Source organism: Eurosta solidaginis, chromosome 3, assembly GCF_040869045.1.
Source record: "Eurosta solidaginis isolate ZX-2024a chromosome 3, ASM4086904v1, whole genome shotgun sequence".
NCBI lineage: Eukaryota > Metazoa > Arthropoda > Insecta > Diptera > Tephritidae > Eurosta > Eurosta solidaginis.
The window spans coordinates 187,427,566-187,446,784 of NC_090321.1; the positions used below are offsets into that span (position 1 = coordinate 187,427,566).

Sequence of the window (19,219 nt, forward strand, 5' to 3'; positions counted from 1 at the left end):
TGTTTGGATGTTTGGATGTTTGGATGTTTGTCCAGACGTTTGTCTTTGTGACTCAATAACGCAAGAACGGCTGAACCGATTTGGATGAAATTTTGCACACATATAGCCAATAGTCTAGAAGGATCTACTAGCTATATATTTTTCAAAAGGGGCGTGGTCCCCGCCCCCTAGGAACAGTTATAATTTAATTATTATATTTTTTCGTCTTTGCGACTGAATCACGCCAGAATGGCTACACGGATTTTGATGAAATTTGGGACACAGACAGTAGTCTACTAGCGAAATTTTTTTCGAACATGGAAAGAGGGGTGGGGGTCCCACGACCCTTCGAGAAATTATTTTTCATAATTTTTACACATTATAACTTTACGTATACTGGCCTTCACCAATATCACAGATCAAGGGGTCAAATAAGTCGAGGGCTTACAAAGTAAGCAGTGACACCCTCCGCCCGCCCCCCTTTATCACCCCCTCTGGTGTAAAATCCATAAATTGCTATAACTCAATCTAAATTTTCTCCTAAATCAATAGTTTTTGGTATCTGGTACATACAGAACGAGATCTAGACAATTTTGGAGGAACGATCAGTGGTCCTCTCCTCTACTCCCGCCATCCCCCCTCCATCAATTATTTTATTAGCACGCTTTTATTAGCTTTACCTGTATGTTTCTATCTAACTTTTTATTCGCTCCAATGCGCCTGCTGCCTTATTAACATGGTTTTATAATTAGCTTCACCTTATTTGTAATCCCGTAAGGGTCATATCGAGACCCTTCCGGGATCATTTCTGGATGGTTTTCGGGATCGGTCCGGGATTACGCCGGGGTAATTTCGGAACTTTTTCGGGACTATTTCGGGATCATTTTGGGACCCTTCCGGGATCATTTCTGTATAGTTTACGGGATCCGTCCGGGATCCCGTCGGGGTTATTTTGGAACATTTTCGGGACTATTCCGGAATCATTTCGGGACTATTTCGCGATCATTTGGGGACCCTTCCGGCATCATTTCTGGATGGTTTTCGGGATCCGTGCGGGATCTCGTCGGGGTCATATGGGGACTTTTCCGGGATCATTTGAGGGCTCTTCCGGTATCATTTCTGGATGGTTTTCGGGATCCGTCCGGGATATCGTCGGGGTCATTTGGTGACTTTTTCGGGATCATTTGGGGGCTCTTCCGGCATCATTTCTGGATGGTTTTCGGGATCCGTCCGGGATCTCGTCGGGGTCATTTGGGAACTTTTTCGGGATCATTTTGGGGCTCATCCGGCATCATTTCTGGATGGTTTTCGGGATCCGTCCGGGATCCCGTCGGGGTCATTTCGGGACTTTTTCGCGACTAATACGTGATCATTTGGGAACCCTTTCGGCATCATTTCTGGATGGTTTTCGGGATCCGTCCGGGATCCCGTCGGGGTCATTTCGGGACTTATTTGCGACTAATACGGGATCATTTGGGAACCTTTCCGGCATCATTTCTGGATAATTTTCGGGATCCGTCCGGGATGCCGACGAGGTCATTTCGGGACTATTTCGGGATCATTTGGGATACCTACCGGCATCATTTCTGGATGGTTTTTGGGATTCGTCCGGGATCCCGTCGTGGTCCTTTCGGAACTTTTTTTCGACTAATACGGGATCATTTGCGGACCCTTTCGGCATCATTTCTGGATAGTTGTCGGGATCCCGTCACGGTCATTTCGGGACTATTAGGGGATCATTTGAGGACCTTTCCGGCATCATTTCTGTATTGTTTTCGGAATCCTTTCGGGATCCCGTCAGGGCCATTTTGGGACTTTTTTGGGGCTAATACGGGATCATTTGGGGATCCTCTAGGGGTCGTTTCGTGACTTTTTCTGTTTTATTTCGGGATCATTTGGGGACCCTTCCGGCATAATTTCTTGATGGTTTGCCGGATCCATCAGGGTCATTTCGGGACCATTTTGGGATCATTTGGGGACCCTTCCGAGATCATTTCTGGATCCGTCCGGGATGCCGTAGGAGCCTTTTCGGGATTTTTTGTTACTTTTCCGGGATAGTTTTTGGACCCTTCCGGGATCATTTCTGGATCTGTGTCATTTCCGGACTATTTCGGGATCATTTTGGGATCCTTCCGGAATCATTTCTGTATGGTTTTCGCGATCCGTCGTTGATTCCCTCGGAGCCATTTCGGAACCTTTTCTGGAGTATGTCGGGGTCATTTGGGGACTTTTTCGGGATCATTTGGGGCTCTTCCGGCATCATTTCTGGATGGTTTTCGGGATCCGTGCGGGATCTCGTCGGGGTCATTTGGGGACTTTTTCGGGATCATTTGGGGGCTCTTCCGGCATCATTTCTGGATGGTTTTCGGGATCCGTCCGGGATCCCATCAGGGTAATTTCGGGACTATTAGGGTATCATTTGTGGACCTTTCCGGCATCATTTCTGGATAATTTTCGGTATCCGTCCGGGATGCCGACGAGGTCATTTCGGGATCATTTGGGATACCTACCGGCATCATTTCTGGATGGTTTTTGGTATTCGTCCGGGATCCCGTCGGGGTCATATCGGGACTTTTTCTCGACTAATACGGGATCATTTGCGGACCCTTTCGGCATAATTTCTGGATAGTTGTCGGGATCCGTTCGGGATCCCGTCACGGTCATTTCGGAACTATTAGGGGATCATTTGAGGACCTTTCCGGCATCATTTCTGGATAGTTATTGGAATCCTTTCGGGATCCCGTCAGGGTCATTTCGGGGCTTTTTCGGGATCATTTAAGGATGGCTTTCAGGATTCGTCCGGGAACCCGTCAGGGTAATTTCTGGACTTTTCCGAGACTATTTCGGGATCATTTTGGGACCTTCCCAAGATCATTTCTGGATGGATTTCGGGATTTGTCCGGGATGCCCTCAGGGTCATTTTGGGACTATTAGGTGAGCATTTGAGGACCGTTCCGGCATCACTTCTGGATGGTTTTCGTTATCCGTTCAGATTCCCGTCGGAATAATTGCGGGACTTTTTCGGGATCATTGGGGTCCCTTCCAAAATCATTTCTGGATGGTTTTTGGGATTCGTCCGGCATCCCGTCGGGGTCATTTCGGGACTTTTTCTCGACTAATACGGGATCATTTGCGGGCCCTTTCGGTATCATTTCTGGATAGTTGTCGGGATCCGTTCGGGATCCCGTCAGGGTCTTTTCGGAACTATTAGGTGATCATTTGAGGACATTTCCGGCATCATTTCTGGATAGTTTTCGGGATCCTTTCCGGGTCCCATCAGGGTCATTTCGGGACTTTTTCGGCATCATTTAAGATTGGTTTTCAGGATTCGTCCGGTATCCGTCAGGGTAATTTCTGGACTTTTCCCAGACTATTTCGGGATAATTTTGGGACCCTCCCAAGATCATTTCTGGATGGATTTCGGGATCTGTCCGGGATGCCGTCAGGGTCATTTTGGAACTATTAGGTGATCATTTGAGGACCTTTTCGGCATCACTTCTGTATGGTTTTCGGTATCCGCTCAGGATCCCGTCGGAATTATTGCGGGACACGGATTTTGATGAAATTTGGGACACATACAGTAGTCTACTAGCGAATTTTTTTTCGAACATGGAAAGAGGGGTGGGGGTTCCACGACCCCTTCGAGCAATTACTTTTTAATAAATTTTACACATTATAACTTTACGTATACGGGCCTTCACCAATATCACATACTCAAGGGGTCAAATAAGTCGAGGGCCTATAAAGTAAGCAGTGACACCCTCCGCCCCCCTCCCCCACCCCTTTATCTCCCCTCTGGTGTAAAATCTATAAATTGTTATAACTCAATATAAATTTTCCCCATTTTCATCATTTCTGGATGGTCTTCGAGATTCGTCCGGCATCCCGTCGGGGTCATTTCGGGACTTTTTCGCGACTAATACGGGATCATCTGGGAACCCTTTCGGCATCATTTCTGGATGGTTTTCGGGATCCGTCCGGGATCTCGTCGGAGTAATTTGGGGACTTTTTCGGGATCATTTGGGGGCTCTTCCGGCATCATTTCTGGATGGTTTTCGGGATCCGTCCGAGATCTCGTCGGGGTCATTTGGGGACTTTTTCGGGATCATTTGGGGGCTCTTCCGGCATCATTTCTGGATCGTTTTCGGGATCCGTCCGGTATCCCGTCGGGGTCATTTCGGGACTTTTTCGCGACTAATACCGGTTCATTTGGGAACCCTTTCGGCATCATTTCTGGATGGTTTTCGGAATCCGTCTCGGATCTCGTCGGGGTCATTTGGGGACTTTTTCGGGATCATTTGGGGGCTCTTCCGGCATCATTTCTGGATGGTTTTCGGGATCCGTCCGGGATCTCGTCGGGATCATTTGGGGACTTTTTCGGGATCATTTGGGGGCTCTTCCGGCATCATTTCTGGATGGTTTTCGGGATCCGTCCGGGATCCCGTCGGGGTCATTTCGGGACTTTTTCGCGGCTAATACGGGATCATTTGGGAACCCTTTCGGCATCATTTCTGGATGGTTTTCGGGATCCTTCCGGGATCACGTCGGGGTCATTTCGGGACTTTTTCGCGACTAATACGGGATCATTTGGGAACCCTTTCGGAATGGTTTTCGGGATCCATCCGGGATCCAATCAGGGTAATATCGGGACTATTAGGGGATCATTTGGGGACCTTTCCGGCATCATTTCTGGATAACTTTCGGGATCCGTCCGGGATGCCGACGAGGTCATTTCGGGACTATTTCGGGATCATTTGGGATACCTACCGGCATCATTTCTGAATGGTTTTTGGGATTCGTCCGGGATCCCGTCGAGGTCATTTCGGGACTTTTTCTCGACTAATACGGGATCATTTCTGGATGGTTTACGGGATCCGTAAAGGGCCCCTTAAGGCTAATTTCGGGACTATCAGGTGATCATTTGAGGACCTTTCCGGCATCACTTCTGGATGATTTTCGGTATCCGTTCGGGATGCCGTCGGAATCAATGCGGGACTTTGTCGGAATAATTTGGGATCCCTTCCGGCATTATTTCTGGATGGTTTTCGGGATTTGCTCGGGATCCCGTCGGGGTTATTACGGGACCTTTTCGGGGCTAATACGGGATCATTTGGGGATCCTCTAGGGGTCGTTTCGTGCATTTTTCTGTATTATTTCGGGATCATTTGGGGACCCTTCCGGCATAATTTCTTGATGGTTTGCCGGATCCATCAGGGTCATTTCGGGACCATTTTGGGATCATTTGGGGACCCTTCCGAGATCATTTCTGGATCCGTCCGCGATGCCGTAGGAGCTATTTCGGGATTTTTTGTTACTTTTCCGGGATAGTTTTTGGACCCTTCCGGGATCGTTTCTGGATCTGTGCGGGATCCCATTTGGGTCATTTCCGGACTATTTCGGGATCAATTTGGGACCCTTCCGGGTTCATTTCTGTATAGTTTTCGCGATCCGTCGTGGATCCCCTCGGAGCCATTTCGGAACTTTTCTGGAGTATGTCGGGATAATTTAGGGACCCTTCCTGGATATTTTCTGGATGGTTTTTGAGATCCGCCCGGGAGCCCGTCATGGTCATTTCGGAACCTTTTCGGGATCATTTTGGAACACCTTCAGGGATCATTTCTGTGTGGTTCCCTGGATACGTCTAGAATCGTGTAGTTGTCATTTCTGTTTTTTTTGGGACTATTCCGGGAACTTTTGGAGACCCTTCCGGGGCATTTCTGGATGGTTTTCGGGATCCGTCCGCGATAGCTGGGGGTCATTTCGTAGCTTTTTCTGGATAATTTCGGGATCATTTGGGATGCTATCAGGTTATCAACTCATTTAGTTCTTTTTTTTTACTCAATTACAAAAATAAAATGTATTAGACAAAAAAAAAAATTTTTAAACAGATAACTTGATAAGTAGGCTAACGCGAATAGCCCATATATTTAAATTTCTCCTTGCGGACGGGGCCGCGGGTAAAGGCTAGTATATATTATAAATGGCAAAGTTTGGATGTGAAGATGTTTGGATGTTTGGATGTTTGTCCAGACGTTTGTCTTTGTGACTCAATCACGCAAGAACGGCTGGACCGATTTGGATGAAATTTTGCACACATATAGCCAATAGTCTAGAAGGATCTACTAGCTATATATTTTTCAAAAGGGGCGTGGTCTCCGCCCCCTAGGAACAGTTATAATTTAATTATTATATTTTTTCGTCTTTGCGACTGAATCACGCCAGAATTGCTACACGGATTTTGATGAAATTTGGAACACAGACAGTAGTCTACTAGCGAAATTTTTTTCGAACATGGAAAGAGGGGTGGGGGTCCCACGACCCCTTCTAGCAAATATTTTTAATAATTTTTACACATTATAACTTTACGTATACTGGCCTTCACCAATATCACAGACTCAAGGGGTCAAATAAGTCGAGGGCTTACAAAGTAAGCAGTGACACCCTCCGCCCCCCCCCCCCTCCTTTATCCACCCTCTGGTGTAAAATCTATAAATTGTTATAACTCAATATAAATTTTCTCCTAAATCAATAGTTTTTGGTATCTGGTACATACAGAACGAGATCTAGACAATTTTGGAGGAACGATCAGTGGTCCTCTCCTCTACTCCCGCCATCCGCCCTCCATCAATTGTTTTTATTAGCACGCTTTTATTAGCTTTACCTGTATGTTTCTATGTAACTTTTTATTCGCTCCAATGCGCCTGCTGCCTTATGAACATGGTTTTATAATTAGCTTCACCTTATTTGTAATCCCGTAAGGGTCATATCGAGACCCTCCGGGATCATTTCTGGATGGTTTTCGGGATCGGTCCGGGATTACGCCGGGGTAATTTCGGGACTTTTTTGGGACTATTTCGGGATCATTTTGGGACCCTTCCGGGATCATTTCTGTATAGTTTTCGGGATCCGTCCGGGATCCCGTCGGGGTTATTTTGGGACATTTTCGGGACTATTCCGGAATCATTTCGGGACTATTTCGCGATCATTTGGGGACCCTTCCGGCATCATTTCTGGATGGTTTTCGGGATCCGTCCGGGATCCCGTCGGGGTACTTTCGGGATCATTTGCGTACCTTCAAGAGATAAATTCTTGATGGTTTCCGGGATCATTACGGGACTTTTTCGGGGTCAGTTTGGGTCCTTTCCGTAATCATTCCTGGATGGTTTTAGGGATCCGTCCGGGATCCCGTCGGGACCATTTCGGGGCTATTTCGGGATCATTAGGGGTATCTTCCGGCATCATTTCTGGATGGTTTTCGGGATCCGTCCGGGATCCTGTCGGGGTCATTTTGGGACTTTTGCGGGATCATTTGGGGTCTCTTCCGGCATCATTTCTGGATGGTTTTCGGGATCCGTCCGGGATCCCGTCGATGTCATTTCGGAACTATTACGGCATCATTTGGGGTACCTTCCGGCATCATTTCTAGATGGTTTTCGGGATCCATCCGGGATCCCGTCGGGGTCATTTCGGAACTTTTTCTCGACTAATACAGGATCATTTGGGGAACCTTTCGGCATCATTTCTGGATGGTTTACGGGATCCGTCCGGGATCCCGTCGGCGTCATTTTGGGACTTTTGCGGGATCATTTGGGGTCTCTTCCGGCATCATTTCTGGATGGTTTACGGAATCCGTCCGAGATCCTGTCGGGGTCATTTTGGGACTTTTGCGGGATCATTTGGGGTCTCTTCCAGCATCATTTCTGGATGGTTTTCGGGATCCGTCCGGGATCCTGTCGGGGTCATTTTGAGACTTGCGGGATCATTTGGGGTCTCCTCCGGCATCATTTCTGGATAGTTTACGGGATCCGTCCGGAATCCTGTCGGGGTCATTTTGGGACTTTTGCGGGATCATTTGGAGTCTCTTCCGGCATCATTTCTGGATGGTTTACGGGATCCGTCCGGGATCCTGTCGGGGTCATTTTGGGACTTTTGCGGGATCATTTGGGGTCTCTTCCGGCATCATTTCTGGATGGTTTACGGGATCCGTCCGGGATCCTGTCGGGGTCATTTTGGGACTTTTGCGGGATCATTTGGCGTCTCTTCCGGCATCATTTCTGGATGGTTTACGGGATCCGTCCGGGACCCTGTCGGGGTCATTTTGGGACTTTAGCGGGATCATTTGGGGTCTCCTCCGGCATCATTTCTGGATGGTTTACGGGATCCGTCCGGGATCCTGTCGGGGTCATTTTGGGACTTTTGCGGGATCATTTGGGGTCTCTCCCGGCATCATTTCTGGATGGTTTTCGGGATCCGTCCGGGATCCTGTCGGGGTAATTTTGGGACTTTTGCGGGATCATTTGGGGTCTCTTCCGACATCATTTCTGGATGGTTTACGGGATCCGTCCGGGATCCTGTCGGGGTCATTTTGGGACTTTTGCGGGATCATTTGGGGTCTCTTCCGGCATCATTTCTGGATGGTTTACGGGATCCGTCCGGGACCCTGTCGGGGTCATTTTGGGACTTTTGCGGGATCATTTGGGGTCTCTCCCAGCATCATTTCTGGATGGTTTACGGGATCCGTCCGGGATCCTGTCGGGGTCATTTTGGGCCTTTTGCGGGATCATTTGGGTTCTCTTCCGGCATCATTTCTGGATGGTTTACGGGATTCGTCCGGGATCCTGTCGGGGTCATTTTGGGACTTTTGCGGGATCATTTGGGGTCTCTCCCGGCATCATTTCTGGATGGTTTTCGGGATCCGTCCGGGATCCTGTCGGGGTCATTTTGGGACTTTTTCGGGATCATTTGGGGTCTCTTCCGGCATCATTTCTGGATGGTTTACGAGATCCGTCCGGGATCCTGTCGGGGTCATTTTGGGACCTTTGCGGGATCATTTGGGGTCTCTTCCGGCATCATTTCTAGATGGCTTTCGGGATCCGCCCGGGATCCCGTCGATGTCATTTCGGGACTATTTCGGCATCATTTGGGGTACCTTCCGGCATCAATTCTAGATGGTTTTCGGGATCCGTCCGGGATCCCGTCGGAGTCATTTCGGAACTTTTTCTCGACTAATACAGGATCATTTGGGGACCCTTTCGGCATCATTTCTGGACCATTTGGGGTACCTACCGGCATCATTTCTGGATGGTTTACGGGATCCGTCCGGGACCCTGTCGGGGTCATTTTGGGACTTTAGCGGGATCATTTGGGGTCTCCTCCGGCATCATTTCTGGATGGTTTCCGGATCCGTCCGGGATTCCGTCGGCGTAATTTCGGGACTATTAGGGGGTTATTTGGGGACCTTTCCGGCATCATTTCTGGATAGTTTTAGGGATCCGTTCGGAATCCCGACGGGGTCATATCGGGACCATTTGGGGTACCTACCGGCATCATTTCTGGTTGGTTTTCGGGATCCCGTCGGGATCATTTCGGGACTATTTCGGGATCATTTGGGTACCTACCTTCATCATTTCTGGATGATTTTCGGGATCCGTACGGGATCCCGTCGGGGTCATTTCAGGACTTTTTCGGGATCCGCCCGTGATCCCGGCGGGGTCATTTCGGGACTATTTCGGGATCATTTGGGGTACCTAGATGGATAGTTTTCGGGATTCGTCCGGGATCCCGTCTGGATCATTTCAGGACTTTTTCGGGATCATTTGGGGTATCTTCGGGCCACTTTTCTAGATGGTTTTCGTTATCCGTCCGGGATACCGTCAGGGTAATTTCGGGACTATTTGGGGATAACTTGGGAGCCTTTCCGGCATCATTTCTGGATAGTTTCCGGGATCCTTCGGGGATCCCGTCAGGGTCATTTCGGAACCCGCGACTAATGCGGGATCATTTGGGGACCCTTTCGCCATCATTTCCGTATGGTTTTCGTGATCCGTCCGGGATACCGTCAGGGTAATTTCGGGACTATTTGGGGATAACTTGGGAACCTTTCCGGCATCATTTCTGGATAGTTTCCGGGATCCGTCGGGAATCCCGTCAGGATCATTTCGGAACTGTAAGGGGATCATTTCATTTTTCATCTTTCTTTAAGGGGATCATTTCACCTTCCAGCATCATTTCTGTATACTTTTGGGGATCCGTCCGGGATCCCGACGGGGTCATTTCTGGCCTATTTCGGGATCATTTTGGGGTACCAACCGGCATCATTTCGGGATTATCCGGGATCCGTCCGGGATCCCATCGGGGGAATTTCGGGAATTTTTCGGGATCATTTGGGGTCCCATCCGGCATCATTTCGGGATCTGTCCGAGATCCCGTCGGGTTTATTTTTTTACTTTTTCGGGAAAATGTCTGGGAATTTCGAGACTGTTCTTGGATCATTTGGGGATCCTTCAGGGATAATTTCTGGATGGTTTTCGGGATCCCGTCGGGGTAATTTCGGGACTTTTTCACGACTATTTCGGGGTCAGTTCCCCTTAAAGATCATTTCTGGGTGGTTTTCGGGATCCGTCCGGGATCCCGTCAGGGTTATTTCGCGCCTTTTCGGGACTATTTCGGGATCATTTTGGGACCCTTCCGGGATAATTTCTCTATGATTTTCGGGATCTGTTCGGGATCCCTTCGTAGTTTTTTCGCGACTTTATCTGGGATAAATTGCGGACCCTTTAGAGATCAATTCTGGATGGTTTTCGGTATCGGTCTGGGATCCCCTCAAGGTCATTTCGGGACTATTTCGGAATCATTTTGGGACCCCTCCGGCATAATTTCTGGGTGATTTTCGGGATCTGTCCGGGATCCCGACGGAGTTTTTTCGGGACTTTTTCCGCAATATTTCTGGATTATTTGCGGACGTTTCAGAGCTCAGTTCTGGATGATTTTTGGGATCTGTCCGGGATCCCGTCGGAGTTATTTCGGGGTAATTTTGGGACCCTTCCAGGATAATTTCTTCATGATTTTCGGGATGGGTCTGAGTTTTTCGTGACTTTCGGGACTATTTCGGGATCATTTGCGGAACCTTCAGAGATCAATTCTGGATGGTTTGTGGACTTTTCCGGGATCATTTGGGGATCCCTCCAGAGTCATTTATGGATGGTTTTCGGGATCCCGTCAGGGTCATTTCGGGCCTTTTTCGTGACTACTATTTCGGAATCATTTTGGGACTCCTCCGGGATAATTTCTGGGCGATTTTCGGGATTTCTCCGGGATCCCGTCAGAGTTTTTTCGGACTATATCGGGATCATTTGCGGACCATTCAGGAATCAAATCTGGATGGTTTTCGGGATCCGTCCGGGATCCCGTCAGGGTCATTTCGGGACTTTTCGTGACTACTTCGGGATTATTTTGGGACCCTTCCGGCATCATTTCTGGATAGTTTTCGAGATTTGTCCAGGATCCCGTCGGCATCATTTCGTGACTATTTGGTGTCATTTAGGGACACTTCCGGGATCATTTTAGGTCTCTTCGAAACCGGTAATTCAGCACACATGCCGTGGATTTACGGCAAATTATTCGTAATTAAAATTCGGTATGTTTTATCTTTAATATATCACAGCTTTTTCGTTCTATTTTTAAATGAATCCTGTAACGAACTATTACAACTATAATTAAAATTTTTGTAATATTTTAACCAACTAAATACCCGAAAAAGCAACACTGCTTTCATTTGAAAACTTCTTTTTGGTTTTAGCTAATTGTAGTTTCACTCCTTTGTTCTGTGAGTAGTAATTCTTTCACCCCTGTCATATCAATTAATTTAACTTAGAAACAAAATGTATTTTTTTTAATTCGAAAAAAGTGTATTGTACTATTCATGTAAGCGTGCCCATCAGCTCAGTTAGTTCTTTTTTTTACTGTATTAAAAAATAAAATATATTGACAGAAAAAATTTTTAAACAGACAACTTGATAAGCAGGCTAACGTGAATAGCACATATATTTTATTTTCTCCTTGCGGACGGGGCCGCGGGTAAAGGCTAGTATATTATAAATGGGAAAGTTTGGATGTTTGGATGTTTGTCCAGACGTTTGTCTTTGTGACTCAATCACGCAAGAACGGCTGGACCGATTTGGATGAAATTTTGCACACATATAGCCAATAGTCTAGAAGGATCTACTAGCTATATATTTTTCAAAAGGGGCGTGGTCTCCGCCCCCTAGGAACAGTTATAATTTAATTATTATATTTTTTCGTCTTTGCGACTGAATCATCCCAGAATGGCTACACGGATTTTGATGAAATTTGGGACACAGACAGTAGTCTACTAGCGAAATTTTTTTCGAACATGGAAAGAGGGGTGGGGGTCCCACGACCCCTTCGAGCAATTACTTTTTAAGAATTTTTACACATAATAACTTTACGTATACTGGCCTTCACCAATATCACAGACTCAATGGGTCAAATAAGTCGAGGGCTTACAAAGTGAGCAGTGACACCCTCCGCTTCCCCCCCCCCCCCCCCCCCCCCCCCCTTTATCACCCCCTCTGGTGCAAAATCTATAAATTGTTATAACTCAATATAAATTTTCTCCTAAATCAATAGTTTTTGGTATCTGGCACATACAGTTTATAATTAGCTTCACCTTATTTGTAATCCCGTAAGGGTCATATCGAGATCCTTCCGGGATCATTTCTGGATGGTTTTCGGGATCGGTCCGGGATCCCGCCGGGGTAATTTCGAAACTTTTTCGGGACTATTTCCGCATCATTTTGGGACCCTTCCGGGATCTTTTCTGTATAGTTTCGGGATACGTCCGGGATCCCGTCGGGGTTATTTTGGGACATTTTCGGGACTATTCCGGAATCACTTCGGGACTATTTCGCGATCATTTGGGGACCCTTCCGGCATCATTTCTGGATGGTTTTCGGGATCCGTCCGGGATCCCGTCGGGGTACTTTCGGGATCATTTGCATACCTTCGAGAGATAAATTCTTGATGGTTTCCGGGATCATTACGGGACTTTTTCGGGGTTATTTTGGGACCCTTTAGGCATCATTTCTGGATGGTCTTCGGGATTCGTCCGGCATCCCATCGGGGTCATTTCGGGACTTTTTCGCGACTAATACGGGATCTTTTGGGGACCCTTTCGGCATCATTTCTGTATGGTTTTCGGGATCCGTCCGGGATCTCGTCGGGGTAATTTGGGGCTCTTCCGGCATCATTTCTGGATGGTTATCGGGATCCGTCCGGGATTTCGTCGGGGTCATTTGGGGACTTTTTCGGGATCATTTGGGGGCTCTTCCGGCATCATTTCTGTATGGTTTTCGGGATCCCGTCGGGGTCATTTCGGGCCTTTTTCGCGAGTAATACGGGGTCATTTGAGAACCCTTTCGGCATCATTTCTGGATGGTTTTCGGGATCCGTCCGGGATATCTTCGGGGGTATTTGGGGACTTTTTCGGGATCATTTGGGGGGCTCTTCCGGCATCATTTCTGGATGGTTTTCGGGATTCGTCCGGGATCTCGTCGGGGTCATTTGGGGACTTTTTCGGGATCATTTGGGGGCTCTTCCGGCATCATTTCTGGATGGTTTTCGGGATCCGTCCGGGATCCCGTCGGGGTCATTTCGGGACTTTTTCGCGACTAATACGGGATCATTTGGGAACCCTTTCTGCATCATTTCTGGATGGTTTTCGGGATTCTTCCGTGATCCCATCAGGGTAATTTCGGGACTATTAGGGGATAATTTGGGGACCTTTCCGGCATAATTTCTGGATAATTTTCGGGATCCGTCCGGGATGCCGACGAGGTCATTTCGGGACTATTTCGGGATTATTTGGGATACCTACCGGCATCATTTCTGGATGGTTTTTGGGATTCGTCCGGCATCCCGTCAGGGTCATTTCGGGACTTTTTCTCGACTAATACGGGATCATTTGCGGACCCTTTCGGCATCATTTCTGGATAGTTGTCAGGATCCTTTCGGGATCCCGTCACGGTCATTTCGGGACTATTAGGGGATCATTTGAGGACCTTTCCGGCATCATTTCTGGATAGTTTTCGGAATCTTTTCGGGATCCCGTCAGGGTCATTTCGGGACTTTTTTCGGGATCATTTAAGGATGGTTTTCAGGATTCGTCCGGGAACCCGTCAGGGTAATTTCTGGACTTTTCCGAGACTATTTCGGGATCATTTTGGGACCCTCCCAAGGTCATTTCTGAATGGATTTCGGGATCTGTCCGGGATGCCGTCAGGGTCATATTGGGACTATTAGGTGATCATTTGAGGACCTTTCCGGCATCACTTCTGCATGGTTTTCGGTATCCGTTCAGGATCCCGTCGGAACTTTTTCGGGATCATTTGGGGTCCTTTCCGGCATCATTTCTGGATGGTTTTTGGGATTCGTCCGGCATCCCGTCGTGGTCATTTCGGGACTTTTTCTCGACTAATACGGGATAATTTGCGGGCCCATTCGGTATCATTTCTGGATAGTTGTCGGGATCCGTTCGGAATCCCGTCAGGGTCTTTTCGGAGCCTTTCCGGCATCATTTCTGGATAGTTTTTGGGATCCTTTCGGGGTCCCATCAGGGCCATTTCGGGACTTTTTCGGCAACATTTAAGGATGGCTTTCAGGATTCGTCTGGGATCCCGTCAGGGTAATTTCTGGACTTTTCCGAGACTATTTCGGGATCATTTTGGGACCCTCCCAAGATCATTTCTGGATGGATGTCGGGATCTGTCCGGGATGCCGTCAGGGCCATTTTGGGACTATTAGGTGATCATTTGAGGACCTTTCCGGCATCACTTCTGCATGGTTTTCGGTATCCGTTCAGTATCCCGTCGGGACTTTTTCGGGATCATTTGGGGTCCCTTCCTGCATCATTTCTGGATGGTTTTTGGGATTCGTCCGGCATCCCGTCGGGGTCATTTCGGGACTTTTTCTCGACTAATACGGGATCATTTGCGGGCCCTTTCGGCATCATTTCTAGATAGTTGTCGGGATCCGTTCGGGATCCCGTCAGGGTCTTTTCGGAACTATTAGGAGATCATTTGAGGACCTTTCTGGCATCATTTCTGGATAGTTTTCGGAGTCACGTCAGGGTCATTTCGGGACTTTTTCGGGATCATTTAAGGATGGCTTTCAGGATTCGTCCGGGAATCCGTCAGGGTAATTTCTGGACTTTTGCGAGACTATTTCGGGATCATTTTGGGACCTTCCCAAAGTCCCGGATCAGTCCGGGATGCCGTCAGGGTCATTTTGGGACTATTAGGTGATCATTTGAGGACCTTTCCGGCATCACTTCGGGATGGTTTTCGGTATCCGTTCAGGATCCCGTCGGAATCATTGCAGGAATTTTTCGGGATCATTTGGGGTCCCTCCCAAGATCATTTCTGGATGAATTTTGGGATCTGTCCGGGATCCCCTCAGGGTCATTTAGAGATGCGTTCGAGATCCCGTCAGGGTCATTTCGGGACTTCTTCGGGACTATATCGGGATCATTTGTGGATGGCTTACGGGATCCGTTCAGGATCCCTTAAGGGTCATTTCGGGACTATTAGGTGATCATTTGAGGACTTTTCCGGCATCACTTCTGGATGATTTTTGGGATCCCTTCCGGCATCATTTCTGGATGGTTTTCGGGATTTATCCGGGATCCCGTCGGGGTTATTTCGGCACCTTTTCGGGGCTAATACGGGATCATTTGGGGATCCTCTAGGGGTCGTTTCGTGACTTTTTCTGTTTTATTTCGGGATCATTTGGGGACCCTTCCAGCATAATTTCTTGATAGTTTGCCGGATCCATCAGGGTCATTTCGGGACCATTTTGGGATCATTTGGGGACCCTTCCGAGATCATTTCTGGATCCGTCCGGGATGCCGTAGGAGCCATTTCGGGATTTTTTGTTACTTTTCCGGGATAGTTTTTGGACCCATCCGGGATCATTTCTGGATCTGTGCGGGATCCCATCTAGGTCATTTCCGGACTATTTCGGGATCATTTTGGGATCCTTCCGGAATCATTTCTGTATGGTTTTCGCGATACGTCGTGGATCCCCTCGGGGTAATTTCGAATCTTTTTGTGGCTTATGTCGGGATTATTTAGGAACCCTTCCTGGATATTTTCTGGATGGTTTTTGAGATCCGTCCGGGAGCCCGTCAGGGTCATTTCGGGACTTTGTCGGGACTATTTCGGTATCATTTGGGTATCTCTGGATAAGTCTAGAATCGTGTCGTTGTCATTTCGGGTTTTTTTGGGTCTATTCCGGGAACTTTTGAAGACCCTTCGGGGGCATTTCTGGATGGTTTTAGAGATCCGTCCGCGCTAGCGTCGGGGTCATTTCGTAGCTTTCTATGGATAATTTGGGGATCATTTGGGGATCCTATCAGGTTAACAGCTCATTTAGTTCTTTTTTTACTCAAATACAAATATAAAAGGCATTACCCAGGAACAAAATTTTAAACAGATAATTTGATAAGCAGGCTAACGTGAATAGCCCACATATTTCATTTTCTCCTTGCGGACGGGGCCGCGGGTAAAGGCTAGTTAATCATAAATCAAAAATCGTTAAACCTATCGTAACAAAATTCAGCAGAGAGGTTGCCTTTACTATAAGGAATGCTTTGAAGAAAAATTTACGAAATCGGTTAAGGACCACGCCCACTTTTATGTAAAAGATTTTTAAAAGTGCCGTGGATGAATAAAATAAGCTATATCTTTCCAAAAAAGAGCTTTATATCAATGGTATTTCATTTCCCAGGCGGATTTATAACAATAAATAGGAAAAACTTCAAATTTTAAAAAATGGGCGTGGCACCGCCCCTTTTATGACTATGCAATTTTCTATGTTTCGGGAGCCATAACTCGAAGAAACAACTTAGCCACTGTATCTTTATCATTTTAGGATTGTTTACTAGGTTATTTCGGATACCTTTCTGACAAGGGGCTGTGGCCGTATAATTTTGTGGTTGTTTCGGGGTGCTTAGAGATAATTTTGGCGCTCTTTCCAGATCATATCTGAATTGTTTTCGGAACTAGATAATTTCAAGATAATTTCAAAGTTGTTTACGGGATATTTTGGAGTATTTCAAGACCATTTCGGAACTGTTTTAATTCGGAATTATATCAGGCCTATCCCCAGATAATGACCAAATTTGTTTTAAGGATATTATCGGGATCATTTGGAAAGTACTATTGGACCATTTCCGAGTTGTGTTCGAGATTATTTTCGGACTCCTTCGGAACGGTTCCTTGATGGTTTCGGGAATATTTCGGAAAAGTTTCGAAATCGTGTTATCATATTGGAGTGATAATTTCGGCATCAGCTTAAGATGACTTGAGGCTCAAATCGGGGTTCAGTATTATTTCGCGTTAATTTTAGGATTATTTCGGGACTATGTTTGGATAATTTAGGTATTGCTTTTAGGGATAATTTCGGAACTATTCTGGTAACTTCAGTACTGGTTTTAGGATCATCTCGGGAACTATTCCATAATGCTTTCCTTGGAACTAAATTTACATTCTGTCCAATATTCTCTAGGGCTTTGTGGATGGCGTTTCCGGTGTTGTCACCAAACCAATGGCTGGTGCGCGCGAAGAAGGTGTTGAAGGATTTTTCAAAGGCATGGGCAAAGGAGTTATCGGATTTGTGGCGCAACCAACAGCAGGTGTTGTAGACTTTGCAAGCGGCAGCTTTGGTGCAGTGCGTCGCATAGCCGAAGGTCAACACGAAATTTCACGCTTGCGTTCCCCGCGCTACATACATCAGGACAATGTGATACGACCTTACTGCCGCGCCGAAGCAGAGGGCAATCGCATATTTAAGTATGTGTGCACATAATTGAGGACAAAGTGTTTTATATAGAAAGTATAATGTGGAACATTTTTTTTTTTTACAGGGAAATCGAAAAAGGCAAATATGCTGCCACCGATGTTTTTATACATTGCGAAGAAATTATGCCAAATCATGAGTACTTGGTCGTATCAAATCATCGCATTATACATGCTACGAAAAATGATCTTTTCGGTACATATACGGTGAGTAGAATGCAATGGAAACAATGAAGAAAAAATTAAACTTAAAGTTTTTATTTCAAAGGTCCAATGGAAATATCGTTATGAAAACATTGACGCATTCACACCAACCGAAAAGGGTGTTGAAATTAGACTGAAAAAGCAAAACAAAAAGGTAATGGGCATGTTTTCAAGCAGCGAAGTTGTGCGCAAGCAAATCCCAGTTAAAGATACAAAGCGTCGTGATCGTTTAATTGAAATATTGGAATCTCAACATAAGAAATTGCAATAAAATTAAATGCCGACAATACCATCAAAGCTAAATATTAAGCATCTAGCAACAGTTGGTTAAAAGATTTGAAAACAATGTTTGGGCAAGAACAAACGATCTACATGCATACATACATACAAAACAACGATTGATTGCGTACCAATATATCACATAATATAAACGTGAATTCAACATATTCTACACATATAATGTATATTAAGATAAGGTTTTTTCTTTTTATATAAATAACGAAGCTGAAGATGTACTCTTAAATTCTAGCCTATATGCTTTTTATGTAACTTGAATTTTTGTATTATATTTATATTTCTTCTTAACAGTTACACATACATAGATAGTAATTTATGCATTAAAAAGTTTTGTATATGTAACCTTACTATGATACACTTCCTTTAAAACTATGATATAGCTACAAAAAATATACACAAAAAATGCAACTCTTTGTATTGTTTTACATTGCGAGACTATCTCGTTTCTGCTTTATAAAACCAAAACTTATTTATATACTAAATAACAAGCATTTTCTGATTTAATTTTATTTCACTTTTTACAAGAAATTTTCAAATTAATTAATATTCCTACCTACATACATACATATAGTACATATATTAATTAAAATTGCGTTAAGTCATACAATTTTGTTACTGAATTTTATAAATAAAAATGCAAACGTTATACTTGTTGCAATTAAAAAAATATTTCAAATAATACCTTTTATTTTTGTTAACAATTTTATCTAAAAAAGAGATTGAACCAAAAATTAAATAGATATAAAGCGCATAATAACAAGTAAAGGTGTCTAAGTTCGGGTGTAATCGAACATTATATACTCAGCGTGAGCTTCAATTGCACATTTCATTTCAGATAAATTACGTTTCTACATAATACGTGGCACCGCACGTTTAAAAAAAAACACATGTCTCCCCATTTCCTCTTACAATAAAACTTGATAAGTGAAATATCATTGATTCAAAACTATTTTTTGCTAAGTTATAGCTTTTTATTCTAGTCTACGACCCTTTTAAACTTGTTTTCTATCTAAGTTGCCGTGGTCTTTAACCGATCTCGTCCATTTTTACTAGAAATATTTTCTGCTATAAGGAAAATAAATGTA

The 19,219-nt window shown here is 45.6% G+C and overlaps 1 protein-coding gene across 1 annotated transcript in view; it reads left to right on the plus strand.

Annotated features, from left to right (window-relative positions):
- Vps13 (vacuolar protein sorting 13C) overlaps positions 1–18,813 on the plus strand; it is a 108,753-nt gene extending 89,940 nt beyond the window's left edge. Inside the window, exons 34-36 of the mRNA XM_067774277.1 lie at positions 17,344–17,627; positions 17,702–17,840; positions 17,902–18,813. Of these exons, the coding sequence (XP_067630378.1) occupies positions 17,344–17,627; positions 17,702–17,840; positions 17,902–18,108 (630 nt within the window). The 3' untranslated portion in view covers positions 18,109–18,813. The remainder of the gene's footprint in view (positions 1–17,343; positions 17,628–17,701; positions 17,841–17,901) is intronic.
- Positions 18,814–19,219: the final 406 nt, after the last annotated feature.